Genomic DNA, 18,688 nt, shown 5'->3' on the forward strand with positions numbered 1-18,688 from the left:
TGTACTAGTGTCAATAAATGTTTTAATAGAATTCTAGAAGATCTTTTATTGAGTCATCCGTATCTACACGATTATTATACGGTATGTCATTATATATAAGAAGTAGTAGTAGATGTAAACCCTCCGTACAGTTAATGACAAGTAAATTATATTAGTATAAATAGAAAACATAGAAATACTATTGCTATTAATAGAGGTACTATTTTCATTATTGACCTAATTTTGTCCTTCATGAGCTCATTATCTCCAGTACTTCTGTCCATTAGTGTGGAAATGAGATGAGAGATAACTCCACGTTTGACTAAAGCATGCAGTGATAAGGTGAAGACTTGTTCAAGGAATGATAACTGCTGTATAACTTGAGGCAGATGTTGATGTGCCAGTGTATAATAGACATCAGTGTCATTATATAATTATAGGTATCTACATATGCGTTAGGAAGATATTCATATGAAGGCAGTTCAGAAGACCCTGAATACAAAAACGCTACTATGGAAGTATCTTGTCTCCATGTCTTTTATGTAATCATATGAATATTTCAAGGGAGTATTTATTGTCACTAATGGCTCAGGTATTAGAGATTTGTAGGTTCATGGCACAAATAAACAGGTTGTAAACAAGTGAGTCATGTGCCAGCTTCCATCGCAATTTTATCAGGAGATTTGGCTACAGAAATCTTATCTCCAAACCTGTCTTTGTCAACGTTTTGTCAATGAGAGTCAAACCCAGAGAGATAAACAAAGGTTCAGGCAACACACATAGCTTCTCTATAAGCTAGATTGCACATTGTATATGAGCGCCTCTCAATTGGATATTTGATATCAACTAGATATTGTAGCTAGCCAACAAGAGACATCAGCTGTTTATAAGCCCCGCCCTTACAACTAGCTCCGCCTCTCTATACAAATGTCTAATATAGCATTTGTATAAAAAGGCGGAGTGAATGAGACAGACTCTTTCATTCACTGTATTCATGCAAGTGATATAATATCACTCGCATGAATACAGTGAATGAGAGAGTTAACATAGGCATATAATGGCTGTCTACTGCATCAGGTGTGATACGGGTATTCGGTACTTGTCTAGGAAGTATAAATGTTTCCGAACTAGTAGATTTCTGTTATTAACTCAACTCCCTACAGAACTGTGGTTCGCTTTATAACATATCACTCTAAATACTCATCATGTGAATAAGGTTGTATTTATTTTTATATTTATAAATATTCGTCAATTATAATGAATATTGTATATATGTACAAAGTAATATCATGATAACATGCTATTATATAAAGGTCATACTGAGGCAAATGGCGAGAAATAGAACAATATAAAAGTGCTTATTTGCTATCCACTTCTACAAATTATATACACAACTTTTAGACACCAATAGAAACATCAGCCGACTATTTAGAAGAGGAGAAGATCTTCATAAAGGAATTATTAGTCTTTGAATCATTAGATGCCTCGTATCTAAACCTATCATATCCCTCAGTGACATCGGCATCATCAACTCTAGTTAGCACAGAGAGAGGAGTCTGCGGCAGCAACCTATGAGCTTGCTCTAGAGGCAGCACGGACAATGTCTGAGAGACCCCAGTGTTCGTCAGGGAAAGAATTCCAACCTGTAACATGTGTGGTAACACTATGTCATTCCAATGAAATTCTAGTCTAGTCATAAAGTTGTTTATTAGTAAATATTGTTACTAGTAGAAATCAGAAAAGGCAAACTCTGTGACTCCTCAGCCAACAAGTAAAATTGCAAGCCACATGTTAGTGCGATGAGGATATAGCCTGTGTTTCATATGCTTCTGAGCATTTGTACGAGACGTAAAGTGCCACCCGACTAATACAAACATTAGTAGTAATAAGCAGTCTTAAGCACAGATCATCATGTACAGTGGACCCTATTACAGTAGACCCTCGCCATACGATTTTAATTCGTTTTAGTGAAGGCATCGTGAGGGGAAAATGTCATATAGAGAGGTATAGAAACCCTTGCTAATTATCTAATGCAAACACCCCCTGGTAAAAATCATCAAAATTATATACATGTACTGTACATATTAAAAATCAGTAACAAAACAATATGTTAACCTCAGTTACTATAGTTACGTACAGTAACTTTAGTGTATTTAGTGGTTATGATCTGCAATAAAATATAACATTACAATGTACTATGTGCAGTACGTACCATAGAAAGTTCTTACCTTCGAGGCAGTCGTATAAACTAAACATTGATTTTAACTTAGTTTATTTAAGTTTAGTTTACTAAACACACACTTGAAGCTAAGTTTTAGTAAGTATTTTTAACTGTTCAACTTAATTTCAACTTTTTCATCGGTCAAAATTTTATTACCTATCTGTTTCCGGTTCCGTTTTCACTATAACTGAGTAATGCAAAAATGCATTGCTGCATTTTTACAGAAAATTGAAAATACGCAGAATTGTGTTTTCAAAAAGTTTATATTATTACACATCTACAGACACTCTTCAAAATCAACTGAGCTAAAATCGATTAATAAATCTGTGATAAATAATAATGTGATTTGATATCACGCATCAGTATCTTATCAATATCACTGAGCAGTGTCTTCAAGCCTAATGATAATACTAGGTAGAAAATAACCACTTAATCAAAAAATATATACTAGAGATTGTCTACCCTTACATTTCATTAGTTTCTACCTGTTTTCAGTATATAGTTAGGAACCAGTCACCAGATACAGTCAAACATGGATAACTCGAACTTCACGGGACCGAGCGAAAGTGTTCGAATTATCAGAGCGTTCAAGTTATCAAAGCACTGTCACAATTGTCCACTGTCCATGTATTTACTTATTTATTAGTAGATACATGTACATATACAAACTATAACATAAATCAAAAGCACAAATGGCTTGTTTCAAATTAAATGCTTCTAATGTAAAGTTTAAAACGTTTTTTATCAAAAAATATAGAGATTTTCCTATCACTTGAGATTGGTTTGTTGTTTGAGGTGATGTTATGCCAGGACGTTTTTTAGATTGACATTGGCAAAACTTGATCGTTGTTGAAATGCTCAAAAGAAAAGACATCTTTTTCTTTTGAGCGTTTTACCCACGATCAATTTTGCCGATTTTTCTTGAAATTTATGCAGATTACCTCACTTTTAACTCTGAAGTCAACAGAACACTATTTTCTCATGAAAACCTCAATAAGTAATATTCACAAACAAACAAACTTTACCTTGCTTCCGAAGGGCGATCGCTAAGCGGATGTTTGGTATAAATCAAATTTCACCAAACCTTTAGAAAAGTCGTTGACAAAAATATTTTGCCGAGGGTGGTAATAACGACGCTTATGAATTACGAAAAGTTGAAGTTTACCTCTATGGCTTGGAATAAAGTGATTTTCTAAAGCGATAACAACCGTTTCGGTAGCCGTTGGGAAAAAACAGTTCGAGTTAACAGTATTGAGTTCGAGTTATCTATAGCAATTTATCATTACGTGGGAATGGACCAAAGAAACCGTTCGAATTAACCATGTGTCTGAGCTATCCGTGGCGAGTTATCCATGTTTGACTGTATTTGTTTATCAAATAACTGATAGCCTATATGGCAAATTTATATGTAAAGATACAGACCTTCTCCAGGATGGAGATAGCCTCAGCGGAGTCGAATTCTATAGCAGCTCCAGTACGATCGTGAACCCACTGTTCAATGGCATTCTCCAAGGAGATACTAGTCACTTCTAATAAGAAATATCATGCAGTGATTGTTTCAAAATATCTGTTATTATCATGAAGGTTGAACTGGTACAGAACCCGTCATAAAATATCGGAATTGTCTGTTCATACTCTGATATGGGCACCCAAGAAAAGACAACTAACAACTAAAATTTTAAAACTACAGTGTATTTAAGGAATTGGTATGTAGGCATTAGAAATATTAAGTCACAAGAAACTAGGCTAACTTTTGACTTCCTAAACAGATGTGAGTAAATATAAGATAACAAATCTACCCAACTTGGCAGCTCCAAGACAGCACTTTTTCAATTTTTTTAAATGTTTTAAAATTACCACATGAGATGTGAATTCGTCATAAGTCAACAAAATGATATCAAATTCTAACTTGCTTTTCATTAATCTTTATAGACTCAGCGAACAGGTAGCTATAGTAAGTTATTTGACCTCCTAAATCACCCACGCAGAAAACAGAATAAGTAAGCATCAAATACCTGAAGGCAAGTAACCATGGTTATCTCCCCTGCTAAGTGCCTGCACAAAGGTGTAGGTAAGAAGTGTTTCCTTAAATGTTTCATCTTGAGCTCGATCGATGACAAGGGTGAGGAGACCCCTGTTATTGGCTATATTTTTATAGTAAAGTGTCTTATTCAAGGCTGCCATGTAATTGTTGCAGCGGGAGCGGTACGCCCAGTAGCCTTTCACACCGAGTAAGCTAGTGAATCCAGCCATTACAAGAGGCCAACTCACAGATATCTTAGCAAGAACTGTTACAAGTTTTGACAGAAACGCTAAACCCGTGAGCCCAATCGCCGTTATTATCATGTATCTGTCAAATTTTCCTATCTTAATGGAACCTAGTGGAAGAACTTTCTCAAGGTCATCTACGGAGATATCTTTAAAGGCCTTCAGCGTTAGTTTATCTTCTTTCTTAAGTCGTGCGGCCGAGATGACTCTCTTATACATGCTCTCTGATTGGTTGGCAGACTGGCGACGAAATAACCTAACTAATCTGCTATACAGACTCTGATCTAACTTCACTGCTTCTTTGCCGAGCACCCAAAATTTGAGAATGCTGTAGTTGTCAACATCTACTGACACCTGCAAGTACATGCACTACAAGTTCACTGGTAAATTAGTATTAAAGTAGTGCCAGATATGGAATATTGCACATCAGGCCATCACAAGTATCATTCAGCAATGTTTGTATTTTCATGAGTATAAAGGGCTAATGCTTATGGTAAGAAAAACAGCATTTCCTTTATTTCATGAGGTTGATATGAAGAAAAAATGGGATCGTACAATAGAAGGAGCGGGACAATACAATAAAAGGAAAGGGACAGTACGATAGAAGGAAAAGGACAGTACAATAGAAGGAAAGGGACAGTACAATAGAAGAAAATGGGCATTATGATAGAAGGAAAGGGACAGTACGATAGAAGGAAAGAGACAGTACGATAGAAGGAAAGGGACAGTACAATAGAATGAAGGGTCAGTACGATAGAAGGAAAGGGACAATACAATAAAAGAAAAAGGGCAGTACAATAGAAGGAAAGAGGCATTACGATAGAAGGAAAAAGACAGTACGATAGAAGGAAAGGGACAGGACAATAGAAGAAAAGGGGCAGTACGATAGAAGGAAAGGGACAGTACGATAGAAGAAAAGGGGCAGTACGATAGAAGGAAAGGGACAGTATGATAGAAGGAAATGGACAGTACGATAGAAGAAAATGGGCATTACGATAGAAGGAAAGGGACAGTATGATAGAAGGAAATGGACAGTACGATAGAAGGAAAGGGGCAGTACGATAGAAGGAAAGGGACAGTACGATAGAAGGAAAGAGACAGTACGATAGAAGAAAAGGGACAGTACAATAGAATGAAGGGTCAGTACGATAGAAGGAAAGGGACAGGGCAATAGAAGAAAAGGGGCAGTATGATAGAAGGAAAGGGACAGTACGATAGAAGAAAAGGGGCAGTACGATAGAAGGAAAGGGACAGTATGATAGAAGGAAATGGACAGTACGATAGAAGAAAATGGGCATTACGATAGAAGGAAAGGGACAGTATGATAGAAGGAAATGGACAGTACGATAGAAGGAAAGGGGCAGTACGATAGAAGGAAAGGGACAGTACGATAGAAGAAAAGGGGCAATATGATAGAAGGAAAGGGATAGTACAATAGTTGCTTGAATGTTATAAAGACCATATTTTATAATAGTCGTCACATGCATAACTAACTCATTTTTCTCCAGAACTACCATGCATCTTTGAAGTAACCTAGATCATACTGTCAAGTGGCAGCAAACAGCCAACTAAGAATGATGTCACGAGCTTTTTAAATGAGCACAATCAAGGCTATTCAATACCACATACTACCATGTCTAAACATTTCTGAAGGAATTTATATGCTATTTGATAAATAGCAAACCTTTCTCATAGTAAAGTCGTCGCCTCGGAGGAGGCACTGCATCTAAAAATCAAACTAGTTCTTAAAAACATTTTCTTCATTTAAGAACTCTACGAGTAGACCCTGCCCTAAAGCCCAACAACTCTATGAGTAGACCCTGCCCTAAAGCCCATTCTGTATCCAAAAACTCTACGAGTAGAGCTTGCCCTAAAGCCCATTCTGTATCTAAAAACTCTATGACTAGACCCTGCCCTAAAGCCCATTCTGTATCTAAAAACTGTACGAGTAGACCCTGCCCTAAAGCCCATTCTGTATCCAAAAACTCTACAAGTAGACCCTGCCCGAAAGCCCAACAATTCTATGAGTAGACCCTGCCCTAAAGCCCATTCTGTATCTAAAAACTGTACGAGTAGACCCTACCCTAAAGCCTATTCTGTATCCAAAAACTCTACGAGTAGTCCCTGCCCTAAAGCCCATTCTGTTTTCTAAAATCTCTATGAGTAGACGCCGCCCTAAAGCCCATTCTGTATCTAAAAAATCTAGGAGTAGACCCTGCCCTAAAGCACATTCTGTATCTAAAAAGAAAATCTGGCGCTAAAGCAAGACACTTTCCTGTTAAAAGGTTTGCCCTGATCTGAGGCTCCGTCAATGTTAGCGCAACTCACTTTCAAAGGTAACACGAGGCAAAGCTGAGGAATTACAATAGACAAATGTCGCCAAATGACAGGGACTGTCCACTCACTTCCTTCAAATCACCAAAGTCTCACCTTGACTCCCTCATGATGTTCGTGCTCAGACATCTTATTCTTAATCTCAGCTTCTGTCAGCTCATAAAAATTTGCTTTCTCCATTATTTGACTCAGCCGCTGCAGTAACCAAAACTCATTGTCAAGCCTCTCCTGATTGGTCAACATTCGTGTGCTCACTGTGTCTTTGTCAGGACTCAATGGGTCAAAAAGTTGCTGAAAGTACGAAATAATGACTCAGTATGTTATGCAGGGTTATCACAACAGCATGTTATGCAGGATTATTACATCAACATGCTATGCAGGGTTATTACATCAGCATGTTATGCAGGGTTATTACATCAGCATTTTATGCAGGGTTATTACATCCTGCATGCTATGCAGGATTATTATATCCGTGAACATCAGTAAAAGATTCATCATATAATCACATTTCTATCACGCTATTATAATTAAACAGAGGATTATTATATCGGTGAACATCAGTAAAAGATTCATCATATAATCACACTTTTATCATGCTATTATAATTAAACAGAGGATTATTATATCGGTGAACATCAGTAAAAGATTCATCATATAATCACACTTTTATCATGCTATTATAATTAAACAGAGGATTATTATATCGGTGAACATCAGTAAAAGATTCATCATATAATCACACTTTTATCATGCTATTATAATTAAACAGAGGATTATTATATCGGTGAACATCAGTAAAAGATTCATCATATAATCACACTTTTATCATGCTTTTATAATTAAACAGAGGATTATTACAGTATATCGGTGAACATCAGTACAAGATTCATCATATAATCACACTTTTATCATGCTATTATAATTAAACAGAGGATTATTATATCGGTGAACATCAGTAAAAGATTCATCATATAATCACACTTTTATCATGCTATTATAATTAAACAGAGGATTATTATATCGGTGAACATCAGTCAAAGATTCATCATATAATCACACTTTTATCATGCTATTATAATTAAACAGAGGATTATTATATCGGTGAACATCAGTCAAAGATTCATCATATAATCACACTTTTATCATGCTATTATAATTAAACAGAGGATTATTATATCGGTGAACATCAGTAAAAGATTCATCATATAATCACACTTTTATCATGCTATTATAATTAAACAGAGGATTATTATATCGGTGAACATCAGTAAAAGATTCATCATATAATCACACTTTTATCATGCTTTTATAATTAAACAGAGGATTATTATATCGGTGAACATCAGTACAAGATTCATCATATAATCACACTTTTATCATGCTATTATAATTAAACAGAGGATTATTATATCGGTGAACATCAGTCAAAGATTCATCATATAATCACACTTTTATCATGCTATTATAATTAAACAGAGGATTATTATATCGGTGAACATCAGTCAAAGATTCATCATATAATCACACTTTTATCATGCTATTATAATTAAACAGAGGATTATTATATCGGTGAACATCAGTAAAAGATTCATCATATAATCACACTTTTATCATGCTATTATAATTAAACAGAGGATTATTATATCGGTGAACATCAGTAAAAGATTCATCATATAATCACACTTTTATCATGCTATTATAATTAAACAGAGGATTATTATATCGGTGAACATCAGTAAAAGATTCATCATATAATCACACTTTTATTATGCTATTATAATTAAACAGAGGATTATTATATTGGTGAACATCAGTCAAAGATTCATCATATAATCACACTTTTATCATGCTATTATAATTAAACAGAGGATTATTATATCGGTGAACATCAGTCAAAGATTCATCATATAATCACACTTTTATCATGCTATTATAATTAAACAGAGGATTATTATATCGGTGAACATCAGTAAAAGATTCATCATATAATCACACTTTTATTATGCTATTATAATTAAACAGAGGATTATTATATCGGTGAACATCAGTAAAAGATTCATCATATAATCACACTTTTATCATGCTATTATAATTAAACAGAGGATTATTATATCGGTGAACATCAGTAAAAGATTCATCATATAATCACACTTTTATTATGCTATTATAATTAAACAGAGGATTATTATATTGGTGAACATCAGTCAAAGATTCATCATATAATCACACTTTTATCATGCTATTATAATTAAACAGAGGATTATTATATCGGTGAACATCAGTCAAAGATTCATCATATAATCACACTTTTATCATGCTATTATAATTAAACAGTAACTTTTGATCAACTCTACATAAAATCTCTTGATGAACAATAAAAAAATCTGTGCAAATATTTGTTTTGACATACGAAGTAACTTAAAACATTTGAACTAAGAAATTTGTCAAAGTATTGAAACTTTTTAGGTAAAAATTAAATAAGCAATTGAAAAAATACAATTTAAAAATAATAACAAATATGTAAATTCAGTTAATTTAAACTATATCTTGGGTAAGCCATAATACAGTAAATAAAGTATTCATTATCTTTTAGCTGTTCATTACCTTCCTCGGTGTCTGCTGACATCAACTCTTCTTCTGCATTGCTCAACTAGTCGATATCAGTTTTTTAGCAGAGCAAACTTTAGGCATTGTTATTTGAAAAACGTTTCGTGAAAATGATGATAAACTTTTAGCCGGATGCGCGCCTAGCACACGTCATCCAAAACATCGCAATTGCTAAAATGACTTTCACATACATCAAGATATCAATCATACTGCATTAAAAAAGAAACTACTATTAGCCTGATACAGTTCTTAATTATTTCTATGGTCTCGCATTCAAAGTTTTAACAAAAAACCCATTAAGACTGAGCTTCAAAACTGTCTTAGTTACAAACAGAAACAGCAAATGAGTTAATTGTTATTGATGTAATTGACTCATTATTGGTCCGGTTTTGTAGACACATTTCTACTGATCACTTGCTATTCGGTTCATAAATATCAAAAATCTTAAATAGAGACGGTCAAATAGAGGTGGCATTCAAATAGAAGTGGCATTCGAATAGAGATGGCGTTCCAATAGAGGTTTTGCAGCATGTTGTTTGTTTGAAAAAACTATTGAGTCAAAAGTGCAGTTTTCAATAGTGAGTCTATTTTTCACTTGTTAAAAATATTAGAATTCATACACAGTAGCCATAACCAGACCTTGATTGTCTTTCAATAATGGCTATACACGAATATGGAATAGGTTACGGTAGATCAGGTGGTAGACATGAAATAACCGAGAGAGTGAGAAAAGAGAGTCCAGGGTAGTAAAAAGGAAGTTGTGTCAGACTGAAAGGATTCATATGAGATTATGACTCTGAAGGGTACATAGTTGTGTAGGTGGTGTCCGTACCTTGCTGCCTCATCATCTACCCAAAGCTACTGATGGTCAGCTAGTGTTAGTAATGACTGTGTTTGTGCTCCCGGAGAGAGTAACTGTCTGTGAAACTCCTGCTGTGTTTCCTGCCTTGATATAGAACACTGCTGCTAATTTTGCTATCATACCAGAAATGTCTGCTGTTATCATGTAGATAAGCTAGTGCAATACGGAGACACAGTTGAAAACTAAAACTGTCTAAAATAAGATGTTCAAAGACAGAAGAAGAAACAAAAGTCTCATAAAGGATATTTAACATAGAGTTAAAAATAAAACATAAACCCCAACGAGACAATCCTACTGTCTAATTAAAATATATTATATCCATCATCTTAGCTCATACCTCATTTGTTTCTTCTCCTGACATGACTGGCAGCAGTTAGTGTTACACAAGCAGCTGGTATGTTGAACCTCTGAATATACATGTAGATACAGTTTAACAATAGTTGAGTTTATCACAGAGCAGGACTGCTACTCATAGGTTTTGTCAGTTGTTCAGTTCAGTGCAAGTGTGAGGTCAGTATTATTAGTTGTCCTTGGTTCAGTGCGAAGCAAGTTTTGATTGTGATTGGTCCTTCGCATTGATATGAGATGTGATTGGTCCTTTGCAATAATATGAGAAATTGGATCCAGATAATGCATATGCTCGCTTGTTCTATGGGTAAAACCCAGTTATTAGTATGTTAGACTATTGCTATCATCTAACAACTCAAAAATGTGAGTGAGTCATTCAAGGTCAAATTTGAAGGTCAAACAAGGACTTCAACGACTAATCAGGTAATAACCACAATGAAAAGTGAGCTTCCAGCAAGGAGCTCATGTCATTATATAATATGTTATATCAATATGCACTGTGCAGCCTGATACCTTGATTTGTAAAAAGTGTGGGACAGATAAGGTATGTCTGAAATACAATGTATATAATTAGCTATGTTATACCTAAAATTAACTTCAATGTTGACATATAATGTTATAGCTATAAAGTTTGGTTTACCAATTGATACCCACCTTGAAGCTGTTTCTGTTGTTTATATTCATTAAAAACACAAACCTTCCAATCAAAGACATTGTATAACTTTGTGTACATCTTTAAGCATATAAAAGTTTTGGAATGTCAAGTATGGATATATTCTACAACTCTTTAGTAAGTACAAACTATAGTTCAATCCATTAGATTTTGTATACATTTCTTACATCTAAGAATAATTTTGCAGCTAGTTACACATAACGATCTTTCACGGTGCATGGAACTCCCAGAGTACTAGTACTAGTGACAACTGTCAGCATCGTCGTTATATGCAGAGAAACTAGATGAATATTTTTAGTTTAATATTGGCCAAGTTCCCTAATTTTTGTAAAGCCTGGTTCACACAGATAGTAGTTCACATGTAAAATACATATGATGCAAGTAGAAATGTTTAACCAAACATGGATCAACACATGGTACTGACAATATACTTCCCTAGTGCCTAACACCAACCTCCAACTCACACGCAGTCAGCTACTAGCAACAAACCCTACTACAACTCTGTACCTTCGTATACCCTAATCAAGGTACAAACTGCCGTAGTTCAACTATTGTATCACATAGGCTTGTTTCGGGTCCAGAGATGGTTCAATTTTCTATATGATCAGTGAATGTCCTTAAAGCATTAGCTAATATCAGTAATACTGATTAAGCGCTGTTGGCTGTCATAGGTGATATGTAATTCACAATATCTTACTTTCTAATTATAATAATTGTCCTTGGTGATGAGTCTTGAACAAGCTTGTGGTAATATATGGATGAAATTCAATGAAGAGTGTGAATAAATACCTTTATTGAATTTATAGGTAAAGGTAGAAACAAATTACAAGTGTATGATATGTGTATCTCTTTACATGAGTACAAGTGATTATAGCACTCATACCAACACAAACAGAAGTGACACAATCTTATAGTATGATGTCATGAGCTGTGTTTAAGATTTCTTCCTCATTGTCACAATTGTTGTGTTTGTCCTGCTCCTTCACATGCCATGCGTTGACTCAAGAGATGTATGCAAGCCAGTCAAAAGGATTGTGGAAATGTTTAGATTTATTAGTTTATTTTATATTTATTCTGTCGTATGTAAAAATAGATTAATAAAATGTTAATAATAAAATAAAACAATATGCAATGAATACTTGTATAATTGTGTTGACCGTATCAATTAGGAATGATAATAAAATACAGACAAGCGAGTAGAATTTGATAAGTTTTATCACAGTGGTTGACAAGTAAAAGCAGCCCGTATGATTATGAGAAACACCAGAATATATTTCTTTATTACAATACTGAGATGACTTTATACTGTTTGTGGCCATCATCAGTTTAGGGGGACCTGTTTAGGTTGTCTGAAGGACTGTTCGTATGTAGAATTTCAGAACATTTTATTAGTAGTTGTTCTGATGGTGGCTTTTATTAGGAGTTGGCACTTTACCAAGTTTTTATTTTTAAGGTTGTCTTCTTTATTGGAGTTGTGTCTTTTCATTGGAAATGTTTGCCTTCATTGAAGTTGTCTCCTCTCGGAAATAAATGTTTGTAATTATAAATAGCTGTCGCTTACATTTACTTATTTCTAATGTTTGAACTACCATGATTTGCCCATCTCCCTTGTCTGTATATACTGGTATCATCATTTTGCTTCAGTTTTGGTTGTCTACCATGATTGTCTGTAGTGTTACCTAGTATTATTGCCGTCTGCAATGCTATGATGGAGAATACTTTATGGAAATCAACCATCCTCATTGCTGTCGTAGTCTGTAGGATGCTGTTGGTTGTTGTTATATTGGTGTAAATCCTGTACCTGCATTGATAGAGTAAGTTAGAGAGACACACATTCAGGTGATCCACAGGAAGTTGTATGAATTATTAGTTGTAAGTTCTACTATGGCTATACGAGGGGTGATCATAAAATTCCCGGAATCGAATCGTTTTCCTGGTCAAATATAAGACCATGTACAGTTGTTTTGATTGTTCCATGTTGCTAAGCAACACGGGATTTCCCCATAGCCAAAGTTTTACGCTTGTCAGAGCACCCGCAATGAAGTTATAGTAGGCAATGTCAAGGTCATTTTTTATTGTTCGTCGGATTTTTCGAAAATGAGTGAAGTAGAAGAGCAATGCGTTTGTGTAAAATTTTGTGTAAAACTTGGAAAGTCCGGTGCTGAGATGCTCGTACATGTAAGATGCATGATATACTTTAGTTTTACATGTAAATTATATTCATTAAGTCTATATAGTTCTATTAGACTTAATGCTGCACGTTTTAAATGGATATATAGAGGTCTAGTTGAACCTATAAGTGCTAGTAACTTCACTATCATGATAACTCTATTAATAGATATAACATAACTTACATGTATTTGATTTCTCCTGTATGTGGTATTACCTACCTCAGTTATCTCTTTATCACTGCTAGAGTCATCATATGCTTGCTGTATTCTGTCACTCTCTGGCATGCCTCTAGTTTTTCCTATCCTCTACTAGGATCCTCTATTAGTATGAAGACTAGATTAAGTTCCACAGGCTATAGGTAACAGTTTCACAGGCTATAGGTAATAGTCAACTGCCGACTGTAGAAATAAAGTCAGTTTGTTTAGTGTTGTATGGTAGAGCTAATACTGCCTGTTTCCAGCACACCTTTCCATAATAAGACTCAAAAAGAAGAGAGCCATTGCCCAAGCTATTCAGTCTGAGGAGAGGAGCTGTCTTGTATCTGACAGTTCCCAAAAATAATTGGTTAATCCAAAATATTCTAGATACTTGACAGCAGGCCACCAGCGAGCGTAATGAATGGGTAGGCCTACTATGGCAAGCTGCCAATATGTACCGTAGCCAATGTATAACTAGCAGCTGCTGGTCATCGCATTTGTAGACATATAGTACAAGTCACACTTTTTGCAACAAAAACTGTCGGGGACACCACATAATAATGCTTTTTATTTCAATAATTGTTGGTTGCTGGAAGTCATTGATCGACACATTGATTCGTTAGATAACACGCGTACCTTTCCTGAAGATGTATGTGTTATCTAACAATATGATTAATAGAACCTTAAAAGGCTGCGAGGAGGCATTGCGTAATGGCATATCATAATTTACCCTGGAAAAGTTTTTTTAGTTACAGTGTCACACAAGTGTCACCAATGTCAAGGGTCTGTAGGTGGAGTTTGGCCTGTTTTAAATAGCACACTTAGACGGGAACACCATTCATTATTAGATGTTTAGAATTTTCCATTGAACCAGCTGTATACCTCATCAGAGATGTTTTGTATAGCAATGCACATTATCAAGTAACATGTTAGACTAGCATAACAAGTAGGTGTTGTGTAATGGCATATCACAACTTTATTACACAGTATAGAAAGCATTCTGACTATTAGTACTGAACTATTTCCTTCTTTAAAAAAAGCGCATATAAAGTTTGGAGAGATGCGATTCTTTATGAGTTTGATAAAATCAATAATAGAAATTATGATGTCATTTTATTGTGATAGAAAGACAACTGAAGCATATCAATATACAGAGTCCCACCTTTTCAGCTTTGTTTCATATACATAACTTCAAGTTTGTTACACTAGCTATATTGAGAGTTGTGGGACTCTAGATATGTTTCCTCAATATAGGAAGTTTAAAGCTCGTCGATTGCAACAATTCAACAAAATATCGCCTTGGATGGGTTAATGAACTGATTAATTAGAAGTGCCAAGATCATATTCAATGGTATGTAATACCCTACAGGATGAAAATATTTGATGGATTTAATAATTCGCGAGTCGGCGTACAGTCAAATCTGCGAATTATTAAAATCCGTGAATAATTAGCTTTATTTTTAACACGTGAGAGAATAACTACTACCTCAAATTAAAACTAGCCACTAGGCAGAGTTAGTTAACGTAGCTGAGTTCCAAAACTCTTTTAAAATCTTTGCCGGGGCTTTGAATTAAGCCCATTGCCAACACATCACACTTTTTTACTAAATTTTTCAAGGTAGTCACAAGTTATTAGGAATTCGGCACGGCATCATCATCAAAAAAGTCTCCTGCAGTTCTTTGCATTTTAAAAAACTCATAACTTACTACAATTTGTTGGTTCACCAAAGACCTTCAAATCGATGAACATTCATGAAAACCTTTGGATGAAGCCAAAAATTTATAGCTTAGATCGGACATAAAATTCTTAACTAAACAGAAACCTAAACACGTGGTATACGACAATGAAGGTTTGACTCTACTGCTAGCAGCTTTCACAGATTAATTTATTTGCGAATGTGTTCATCCGCAAATAATTTGATCTATGAATATGCTTGAAAAGACATGATGTGTAGTAGTTTTTCATGAAATTTCATGAAATTTAACTCTGCGAATAATTTCATCCTGTAGGGTAATCCGTAAAACCTGTATTTGAACGCCGCCTTTATTTGAATGCCATCCATTAATTGAACACTACTTCTATCTAAATGCCCCTTTTATTTGAATGATACTGTTTGACATTCTTAACTCTTACGAAACTGTAATAGCAAGCGATCAGTTGAAAAGTTTTTACAAAACCGTACTAATAATGAATCGATTACATCAATGACAATTAATGCATTGTTGTTTCTGTTTTCCAACTTCAAGTCCTTAGATTTTTTCCTTAAAAACTTTGAATGCAAGAACATAAATACTTCGATAGACGTTGAAAAATGTAAATGACATGTCCGTTGTAGCAGGCATTAAAACAAATCATTGGCTAAAAGCTGATGAACGGAAATACAATAGAGCCAACCAATCACAGTCGAACATGTGCGCTTTCTTGATAACAAGGTTTTTAAACTGATAGGGTGTGTTGTGATTGACTGGCTCACTAATTTGTATTAGTGTACAAGTGTCAATAATTGTTTCAATAGAATCCTAGAAGATCATTTATTGACTCATCCGTATCTAAATGATTATTATATGTTATTATATATAAGAAGTAGTAGTAGGTGTAAACCCTCCGTACAGTTAATGTCAGGTAAAGTACATTAGTATAAGTAGAAAAAATAGAAATACTATTGCTATAAATAGAGCCACTATTCTCCTTATTGACCTTATGTTGTCCTTCATGAGCTCATTATTTTCAGTACTTCTGTCCACTAGTATGGGAATGAGATGAGAGATAACTCCACGTTTGACTAAAGTATGCAGTGAAAAGGTGAAGACTTGTTCAAGGAATGATAACTGCTGTATAACTTGAGGTAAATGTTGATGTGCCAGTGTATAATAGACATCAGTGTCATTATATAATTATAGGCATCTAAATATGCGATAGGAAGATATTCATATGAAGGCAGTTCAGAAGACCCTGAATATGGAAACACTACTACGAAAGTATCTTGTCTCCATGTCTTTTATGTAATCATATGAATATTTCAAGGAAGCATTTATTATTACCATTGGCTAAGGTATTAAAAATTTGTAGGTTCACGACACAAATAAACAGGTTGTAGACAAGTGAGTCATGTGCCAGTTTTTATCGCAATTTTAACAGGAGACTTGGCTACAGAAATCTCATCTCCAAACTTGCCTTTGTCAACGTTTTGTCAATGAGAGTTCAACACAGACTAATAAGCAAAGGTCTAAGCCACACACATAGCTACTCTGCGAGCGTAGATAGCACATCGTGTATGAGTGGCTTTCAGTTATTTGATATCAACTAGATAATTATTGTAGCTAGGCAACAAGAGACGGCAGCTGTATATAAGCTCCGCCCTTACAACTCGCGCCCTTCACTTCGCTATACAAGTGTCTATATCACTCGTTTGGATACTGGGTAGGAGAGAGTTAACATAGGCATATAATGACTGTCTATTGTATCAGGTGTGATATTTAGTACTTGTTTAGGAAGTATAACTGCTTCATTATTAGCAAACTTCTGTGATTGACTCGACTCTCTATGGACTACAGAACTGTGGTTCACTTTATAACATATCACTCTAAATACTCATGTGAAAAAGGTTTTATTTATTTTTATATTTATAAATATTCATCAGCTATAATTAATATTGTATATCTGTACAAAGTAATAGCACGATAACATGCTATTATATAAAGGTCACACTGAGGCAAATGGGGAGAAATAGAACAATATAAAAGTGCTTATTTGCTATCCACTTCTACAAAGTATATACACAACTTTTAGACACCAATAGAAACAACAGCCGGCTATTTAGAAGAGGAGAAGATCTTCATAAAGGAATTATTAGTCTTTAAATCACTAGATGCCTCGTATCTAAACCTATCGTATCCCTCAGTGACATCGGCATCATCAAATCTAGTTAGCACAGAGAGAGGAGTCTGTGGCAGCAACCTATGAGCTTGCTCTAGAGGCAGCACGGACAATGTCTGAGAGACCCCAGTGTTCGTCAGGGAGAGAATTCCAACCTGTAACATGTGTGGTAACACTATTATATGTCATTCTAATGAAATTCTAGTCTAGTCATAAAGTTGTTTATTAGTAAATATTGTTACTAGTAGAAATCAGAAAAAGCAAACTCTGACTTCTCAGCCAACAAGTAGAATTGCAAGCCACATGTTAGTGCTGTCACGTTATAGCCTGTGTTTCATGTGCTTCTGAGCATTTGTACGAGACGTGAAGTGCCACCTGACTAATACCAACATTATTAGTAATAAGCAGTCTTGAGCACAGATCGTCATGTACAGTGGACCCTATTACAGCGAACCCTCACCGTAATAGAGTTCACTTTCACTAAAACGATTTTCATTCGTTTTAGTGAAAGCATTCTAAGGCAAAAATTTCATATAGAGGTGTATAGAAACCCTTACTAATTATCTAATGCAAACACCACCAAGTAAAAATCATCAAAATTATATATATGTACTGTACATATTAAAAATTAGTAGCAAAATAATATGTTAAAGGTTTACTTGCAACAAAATTCACATTACAGTTATATTTGGTATTAAAGTGAAAATAAACACATAGTTTTAACATTGTTTTATGTGATTGGTAATGCATGATATTATGTTAATTGAACAAGAAAACAAAATTTTAGCAGATATTTCTACTAGTTTAGCAAGTTTAAAGTTGAACATATATTTTGGTGCATTTACGTCGGACCACCGCTGAATCCTAATAAAGCCGTTTCCAGTAACGAGTTCATTACTTATTCATTAGTAATTCAACGCTTTTTTATTTTCTTTTAACCACAGTCATTTAATTACGATGGGTAGATGTCTCTTTGCTAGTTGTGAATTTGACACTAGAAGTTGTAGCATAACCTTTTTCTAGAGTTCCTGTCTCTCAGTCGCCAAATTTAGCAAAACTGTGGCTGTCTAAGGCCAAGCGTGCCGACTTAACTTTTTGCAGACTACCTGCTAGTGCGGTCGTGTGCATTAGGCACTTCCATAAGAGCCAG

General features: G+C 34.8%; 2 protein-coding genes across 2 annotated transcripts in view; both read right to left on the bottom strand.

Moving 5' to 3' along the window:
- The window catches only part of LOC137392718 (uncharacterized), a 329,168-nt gene that overhangs the window by 177,248 nt on the left and 133,232 nt on the right, over positions 1-18,688 (bottom strand). The gene's annotated exons all lie outside the window — the stretch shown is intronic.
- On the bottom strand, positions 1,404-13,748 carry LOC137394032 (transmembrane protein 143-like). Its single transcript, XM_068080748.1, has 5 exons — positions 13,683-13,748; positions 6,899-7,093; positions 4,216-4,822; positions 3,623-3,729; positions 1,404-1,622 (listed from the first exon to the last, which is right to left on the bottom strand). Exons 1-5 carry the CDS (start codon positions 13,746-13,748, stop codon positions 1,404-1,406), a joined length of 1,194 nt encoding a protein of 397 aa, XP_067936849.1.

This window comes from Watersipora subatra, chromosome 4 (genome assembly GCF_963576615.1).
Source record: "Watersipora subatra chromosome 4, tzWatSuba1.1, whole genome shotgun sequence".
NCBI lineage: Eukaryota > Metazoa > Bryozoa > Gymnolaemata > Cheilostomatida > Watersiporidae > Watersipora > Watersipora subatra.